The 8,822-nt window shown below is 39.4% G+C and overlaps 1 protein-coding gene across 1 annotated transcript in view; it reads right to left on the bottom strand.

The window, feature by feature from the left end:
• Nucleotides 1-954: 954 nt before the first annotated feature.
• CDC14A (cell division cycle 14A) overlaps nt 955-8,822 on the bottom strand; it is a 159,437-nt gene continuing 151,569 nt past the window's right edge. Inside the window, exon 15 of the mRNA XM_061633833.1 lies at nt 955-1,044. Coding sequence (XP_061489817.1) covers nt 975-1,044 — 70 coding nt within the window. The 3' untranslated portion in view covers nt 955-974. The remainder of the gene's footprint in view (nt 1,045-8,822) is intronic.

The raw sequence follows: 8,822 nt of genomic DNA on the forward strand, positions 1-8,822 counted from the left end.
TCAGGGGGTCCTCAATGAGATGTTCAGTGATACCACATCAACTCTCCTAACCATTTTGCCCCACAGTTTGCAGCCACAGGGGAGCACTGAATATGTTCTAAGTGCAGCCCCCCATCTGGTGTCCCAGCTAGCTTGGCTAATGATTATAGTGGGCATTGTAGTCTAAAACATCTGGAGGGCACCAGGTTGGGGAAGGCTGTTCTCATTTGTACAGGGCAACAATGTGACTCAGCAAGCCTTATTGCCAGTGCTCCATGTAAACTGAGTGTATGCCCCCTAGAATGTGCCCCAGAATCTTGTGCAATGCATGGGATTCCAGATCTGCGATGCAAGAAGTCTTCAGCAGAAAAAATCAATGTGGGAAAAGGTGCCCTCAAGGTGAAAAGATTGAAAGCTTCTGGCCTAGTGTGACCAATGCACAGGAGGCTCCAGGTCCCAGTACTTTTAATGTCTGTGTGAAGCCAAGAATTACTGCAAGTACAGCTGTTCTCTGCCTTGCATTGCAAGTTGTACCTGCTGACATTTCCTATTCTACACTTGTTAAAAGGTACATAAGGAGCCCCACCCTCCTGCTTTGCATCTGGTTCTTCATTGTTTTGGGACATGGACCAGTTGGAAATGAAGCAGCATGTCAGCCCCAAAAGTTTGCAGGTGCAAATGATATTGACAGCAGGATCATATATCACTGCCTCAATACCATTATGAACACAAATCATAATGAGTGCACAATAAAACGGATATCTGGAGAGGCCCTAAGAAGCAAGTCCTTTTGAGTTCAATGGGACTTACTCCTAGACAAGTGGATTAGATTCTGGAGTGCAGCCTGAATCTCCCTTATATATAAAAAAGCCAATTCAATGCATTAGGTTTGTTTTCAGTTTTAATTTAAAGAAATCTAGTCTTTTTGCTTTCATAGAGTTCCCATTCCCACTAACGGTTAAAGTTTGAGTCTCTCTTCTCTTCTGAACGGTTTCTCATCTTGTAATCTTTGGCAGCGTCCCATTAGTCCTTTCAAATTGCATGGCACTCTTCATTCCAGCCATCCTAAGATGAAAGAAACAAGGTTTAATCATTGTCCTTTGCACACACAATGAACAACTCGATGCACAATGTACTGATATTTTCTCTCTGCAAACAAAGACAAACAAAGTTTGGGAGGTAGGACACAAATGAGGATTCTCTTTTCAGTTATAGCAATGCTATTTACAGAGATGTTGGGACAAAGTCCTGAAATATTAAATGAATCCCCATAAAGTATTTGCACTATTGCTTTGTATGTGTATTGGCCCATAAACATACTAATAATTAATAGTCTTAGGCTGCAATCCTGTACCTGCTTGGCTGGAAGTAATTCCTACTGAGCTCAATGGGACTTACTTCTTCTAAGTAGACATGAACAGGATTGTGCTGTTATAGTGTTTTTACCCAAAGTTTCAATGATTCTCACATACACTATCTCAGTAATCCTTACAAAAACCCAGTAAAAAACAAGCTTGCATTATACATTTAAAATCCTATATTGCAGATGGCAGGCTCATCTTGAGATCTAGCTTCTTGATTGCAGCCTTTAGACAGCTGAAGTTAAATTTGCAATGGAGATTTCACATCTGGCAGTATATTCTCTTGACTAGAACGTTTCTGTCTTCCTTGACAACACCCAGGGTCTGGAGAAGTTATTTAATTGTCCTTTGTACTTAGAAATATCAGTTTAAACCTTCCCAAAAGGAAACTTTCACAAATGCAATCATTTCTCGGTTTGGCTTCTATATTTACTGATATTCTCTGGGGTAGCTTTTCATCTTACAGGATGCAACAGCATGGGAGTTTTTAAAAAGCATGTTTTTCCAATATGGAGCTTCTGGCAACATTACAAAAAATAATTCTGTGTCACCTTTATATTCTTGTACTGACCTCTAAAATCTTGAAGAATAGAGAACAGACAACATTATTAACTTCAGAGCATTACTGGCAACTCCCTAATGGGATCACATTTCCCCAAATTTATGATACAATTATCAAAAATACTGAATGCTTCCTTATTGATTTGGCGGAAGGGTTAATTAGGTCGGCTCCTTGTTGAACTGCTGATTTATAATTTGTTAGCACCTGTTTTTTCTAGAACATAAAATATCTATATTTAATATCAACAGACAGGGACTGCACTCCTCCAGACAACCTGTTTATTCAACATTCATCCTGATTTGCTTGCACAAAGCTTATAAGGTTAGACTATGGCAGTGAACACACTAGTTGCCTACAGAAAATCATTTCCATTGGCTGCACCTGGAAGGGCAATGGATTGATCTGCCAATTGGCTACGAAATCTGTTTGAAGCTTAATTTTTGTAAAAAACAACAGTTGATCTGATCCCACCAGGTTTTACAGTAAAAAGGGGTGGAGTGTGACTAGCATCATGTGCCCTTGTTTTCAGAAAAGAGAGGTGGAGACACACTGGAACCAGCAGAATAGTAAGTGTGTCTCTACCCTATGTCTAGTCTTTATTGGGCATTCATTCTGATTTGTTCATGGGATGATTATATGGCAATAAGCATTTATCTTGATTTCTTTGTGGGGTGTTTACACATCTTTCCATTAATCATTCTTTCATCTCATACTTTTCAATGCATTTCCCCATTACTTTCCAAACTGCAAAAAATCTGCGATAAAATCCACTTAATTTAATCCAGTTTAAATTCGCAAACCTAAAGTTCCAGTATGTGCTTAAATCCCTCCTGCAAAATATTGACATTCTGAAGGAACCCACAGAGATTCTGGGTGCATCAAAACACAGCCTATCAGTTTGCATGGGGCATCAGCCATGCCTCTCGGCTGTTATCCAGATGAATGAAATGTGCCTGTCTTTCCATTTTTTCTGAGCAGCTTTTCCACCATTACTGATCTTCTCAATGAGAAACCCCTGATAAGGTCCTGAGGAATACTAAAGTTCCTAGAACTATTTTGTACGTCGCCCAGAGTGGCTGGATAACCAGCCAGATGGCAACTAATAAATTCAATAAATAAATAAATAGAATTTTTTTTAAAACTACTGCACAAGCTATTCATTAAAGAATGTATATCTTGAAAATGTATTAAAGGAGAAAAAATCATGTTAAGAAGAGCCCTGCTGGATCAGGCCAGAGGCCCATCTAGTCCAACGCTCTGTTCTCAGTGGCCAACCAGATGTCTATGGAAAGCCCGAAAGCAGAACCTGAACACTACAGCACCCTCCCCACCTGCGATTCCCAGCTTCTGATATTCAGAGGCATGTTGCCTTCAACAATGGAGGTGGCACATACCACTATTGTTAGTCTTATCTCCATGAGTTTGTCTAATCCTTGTTAAAAGCCATCCAACATTCTGGCCATCATGATACTGCCTCTTGTGGGATCAAATTCCACAGTTCAACTACATGCTGTGTAGACAAGCACTTCCTTTTATTTTTCCTGAATCTTCCAGCATTCAGTTTCATTGGATGCCCTGAGATCTAGTATTATGAGAGAGGCACCATTTTTTATTTTGATTTATCCAGTTTCTGAAACAGGCATTGTCTAAATATGGATATCTGCTCAAGTTCAGTAGGGCTGCCTAACTAGAAGTGGACATATAAAATGCATAGCCAGGAAGAAAGGTAATTACATAACCAGAGCTTGGAAAAGTTACTTTTTTGAACTACAACTTCCATCAGCCCAATCCAGTGTCCATGCTGGCTGGGGCTGATGGGAGTTGTAGTTCAAAAAAGTAACTTTTCCAAGCTCTACGATAATACTACAACATGTCTCAGGGTTCAACATTATCGTAATAATGAGGATGGTGTAGAATCCACAGTTGTGATTTACCGACCACCAACTAACTATAATTTTGATTGATGAAGCAGCAATATAGAAGCACCACTGCTAGAGATTCACAGACCAAATGGCCCCTCAAGGCACTCGCAGACATTTACCATATACTAAACCCTGAATACATGATTCCATGTATTGGACTCACACCAACACTAGTAAGGATGGCTAAAACTGTCAATTTTGGTTTCCTTCAGTTTCTCATTTATCTGGTGTTAAGCTCAGATCTCCACATTACTGCATCCGTTTTCAATTTTTTTAAAAAATTCCCATGTTAATTTGCCAGCATTTTAGTGCAAATTTCTCCTAATATACACATTTTTGTATGCAATGCTGTCTGATCTACACATTTTTGCAAGCAATTTCCCCTAATATTATGTATTTTCCTATGTTATTTTCTGAAATACATGCATTTTTATGCACCATTTCTCCTGGTATACATTTTTAAACACATTATCTGGTTAGAGAACTGTCTCACAAAATTGTTTCAGAAAGTGCAAATTAGGTAGGTTTGCATTAAAATCTGAAAAGAACCAAATATCTCCCCCACCCCCAGCTGGCACGCAGACTGATAAATTCCACAAAGAAGTAATGCTTATGATATATGCCAGTGTGGGTCTTTCTTTTTTAATGTCATGGTGTGAGAACTATTTTATATTATTGTGACTTAGCCATAGAAATTTCCCCGCTGCTTTTGATTGTTGGGGAGAAAACACACTGAGCAGCCTCTTACAGAATCCAGAAAGAGCTTCTCTTTCTCTTTGTCATATTTTATTTGAACTGCATTTTATAAATGCATGAAAACGTATTTACACAAAATGCAAACATTAAAACTTACAAATTACATAATTCACCAATTGTATAATATAGTCCTACAAACACTTTTACAGTAACCCAAGATATTAAAATGGTTTCTTTCTCTTTTCGCACATTCCTTTCTCTTTCCCTTGTGATTAACAAGCAGGCCAACTCCAGCTTCTTCCACTTAACAGGAAATCATTCAAAGAAGCATGCGTAAGTTTACCAGTTTACTCAATTCAATGTACAAGAGCTGTTCATCAGCATACAATCTTTCATTACAAAAAATAACTTTTTGAGGGGACACAGTATATACATCTCAGAAATAAGTAACAGTGTGGCTGTTTGTTATGACTGCTTTTATTTTACTATGTCAAATGTTACTGTTAGCCATCTTGGGTGTTAAAAAATGTAAATGTACTGCCTTCAAGTCGATTCTGACTTATGGCGACCCTATGAATAGGGTTTTCACGAGGCTGAGAGGCAGTGACTGGCCCAAGGTCACCCAGTGAGCTTTATGGCTATGTGGGGATTCGAACCCTGGTCTCCCAGGTTGTAGTCCAACACCTTAACCACTACATGGAAAAGCAGGATATGAATTTAATAAATACATAAACGAGAGAGAGAGACAAGCTGATAACTTATTATTAAACACAACTATTAGACTGGGCTGCAGTCCTGTCTATGCACTCTTACTAAGAACTGGCCTATTGAGTTCAATGAAACTTCTGAGTAAACATGCTTAGAATTGGATTCTAATTATGCATAAAACAGAGCTGGCTCTACAAATTTAGATCTAACAGTGACGAATAATAGTCAATAAAGTATACCTAACTATGAGCTCTGATCTAAGAAGAAAGCCAGGGTGTGCATTTAATAATAATAATAATAATAATAATAATAATAATAATAATAATAATAATAATAATAATAATAATAATAATAATAATAATATAAGTTGTTTGCTTGAGCCAGCATCCTATATACTTACCTGGAAGCTAAAACACAAGAAATAAAAGAGAACTCTGTCTCCACAGTCACTTCTGTCTTTCAAATATAAAACTGAATTACAAGGCATGATCTGACTGAGCCCTGATGCATTAAAATTGTGATGCTCCAAGCCCCTGGCAATTAAAGAGGAGCTTGCAGTTTTCAGTCAAGTCCTGAGTTCACACATTTCAGCCGCTAGTGTATAAAGGTCAAACTAATACAAGAAATAAATGGGCCAAGAGATCCCAGCACCAAAGCTACGGTGTGTCAAAGCACTTTCTACCAGTGGGCACAGATGATATTTTTATAATTGCCATGTATACTTGCTTAATGTGCAATCCCAGTACTGGAGTGGCTAGACTGCAATTAATCAGATTTTGGATTATTTGGATTATTTGTTTATTATTGAGAGGGAGGGGATACCTTGCATAGTCCCACAGCGGTGAATGTACACACAGCTAATGCAACCCTTTAGCCATTGGTTTCAGTTCTCTATAAGTAGCCACACAAGGGTGGTGTAATCATAGTTAGGATGTTGGACTAGGAGTAGGAAGCCCCAAGTTGAAATCCCCAGTCAGCAATGATGCATTTTGGCTAAACTTGAGCCATCCGCTGACTCTCTGTCTAACCCACCTCACAGGGTTGTTGTGAAGCTAAAATGGGGGAGGGTCTATATGTACTGCCCTCAGATCCTTTCATGGAAGGGCCTGATAAAACTGTGATAAATAACTTAGCAAAGTGGTTTGTGTGCATGCTGGTGGTGGCGGCGGAAGACACTGCCTTCTCCTGTTAATAATTTATTTTATAGCACAGCTGCCTCCACAGAAGGAAACCCTAGAAGCATTAGGTCTTCCTTGTACATAGTGCACAATTTCCTAAACGTATGTCATAAAGTCAGACAGCTTTGTTGAGAGCTTAAAGTTCCACTGATTTCAATGGGAAATATTGCAAAGCATGCACTTAATTCTTTCACAGAGATCTACAGTACTTAAAAGAGCATAACTTGGGCAAGGAAGAAGAACCTCCTTAGAGAAAGGATGGGATATAAATGTAATTAAAAAATAAATAAAATCAATATGTCACTCATCCTGGTGTTGCTTCAAAATGGCAGCTTTAGTTCAGAGTGAGTTCAAACCTTGTAGGCTGGCACAATGTTGACCTCCTAATGGGTTCTGAACGCTTGGTATATTAAAATACATGGGAATATTAAGCATAATATGTGAATGAGGCTTATAAGAGCAGCTCAGCCAATAGAAGCCAAGGGGTGGGTCATTTTACTGCTCACTCACTTTCAAAAGAAACAAAGATCTGCTGTGACAAGAGAGAACAGTTGACCTAATTAGAAGCTTGAATCCTGAATATCACAAAACACATCACATTTGGAAGATGACAATGGAAAACTGCAGGCTGTACTTGTGACAAAATATTCCGGTGACCGACCATGCATATGGGCTAATCTGCTGGAATGGGAGTGAAGTGCCTTGGGGATCAATCACCGGGCTCATACTATGATTCATAGCTATTAGTTATTAGCTATTAATAAATAGTTATAGCTGGCTATTAGTTACTCTGAAATTGCAGATCAATATAAATCCAGCAACCCCTCAAATCTGAAAATATTCTAAATTTCTGGGTTCCAAAACTCAGTTTTCCAGTGACTCATCATCATGAAGGACTAGAGAAAGAAGAACTAAAGCCACTTCAATGGGTCGGCCTAAACACATTGTGTCAGAAACCATTGTTTAAATCTCTTAAGATATTCTAACATTTTAAAAATATCTCCTCTCAGTCTCTTTCCATCAGTTGTTAAGTCCTCTCATTTCCATTTCAGTATACCCAACTGAAAATCTGGTTATTCTATCCCCTTCCAGACAGCAAGAAAGCCAGCATGGCGTAGTGGTAGAGTGTTGGATTATGACCAGGGAGACCAAGGTTCGAATCCCCACACGGCCATGAAGAGCACTGGGTGACCTTGGGCCAGTCGCTGCCTCTCAGTCTCAGAGGAAGGGAATGGTCCTCTGAAAACCGCTTACCACGAAAACCCTATTCATAGGGTTGCCATAAGTCAGAATCGACTTGAAGGCAGTACATTTACATTTTTCCAGACAACATATTATTTTTCTTTATAGAATTCCTAGGAAATGAGGCTGTCAGTACAGTAGAGAATAACTTTATTTATTTCAGTAAAACTTTAAACAGGAACAGAAGACTCCTGTTACTTGTAGCTTCACCCAGATATAGCCAAGTCCAGCGCCATCTAGTGAATAAAGTATATAATGACACTATAGAATACAGAGGCACATAGCTCTCATTTACTATTTTCCTCAGGTCAAGACTAAAATTTAAGAAGAGTAGGAAGGGGCCACTGCCACCCTCCTTTCTGTTTCAGACCCTACGCTATTATTTCTTAGAAATATCTACTGTTATTAAAAAAAAATAGTAGAACAATAGCTTGGAAAAGTTACTTTTTTGAACTACAACTCCCATCAGCCCCAGCCAGCATGGCCACTGGATTGGGCTGATGGGAGTTGTAGTTCAAAAAAGTAACTTTTCCAAGCTCCGCAATAGACTATTTGACTTGCGCTGATATTTCTGTAATCATTATGGTATTGGTAGACAGGGCCAGCCCAGGGCATTTTGCTGCCCGAGATGAAGGACATGATGGAACCCCCTCCCCATTCCATATACAGAAGCTGACCTGTCTGGCAGCTGAATTTTACTTCTAGAGTGACCACCACCACACCTGAGGGCAGCAGGTTAGCTTAGAGGGCATCGGGTAGACCACATGCCACATACAGCTCTGTCTGCTAGCAGAGGGACACAGTCAGAGGAAGGCTCAGGATGATCATCTGTGGGGATGCTCTTACCTCAGCATCTGCCTAGGACAGCTGTCTCACTCTGTCTAATAGTAGGACTGGCCTGCTAGTAGACATGCATATATAAACTAAAGCAATGAATAATAAGCTTAAAATACTTTGTTTGAGATTTAATTTGAAATTTTGTTGAGAGTCATGTGTTTGTTTCCTTACACTTATATCCCACCTGTCTTCTGCCATAAAACCAAAGGTAGTGCACATGTTAGTTCCCAGTTAGTCTCCCATCCAGGTGCTGACCAGTCAGTCCCAGAGTTGCTTGACTTCAGCAAGGTGGTGGCCTCATGTGCCTTCAGACCATGCCATAGGATCATCCCACTGA

The sequence above is a fragment of the Rhineura floridana genome, chromosome 6 (assembly GCF_030035675.1).
Source record: "Rhineura floridana isolate rRhiFlo1 chromosome 6, rRhiFlo1.hap2, whole genome shotgun sequence".
In the NCBI taxonomy this organism is placed as follows: Eukaryota; Metazoa; Chordata; class Lepidosauria; order Squamata; family Rhineuridae; genus Rhineura; species Rhineura floridana.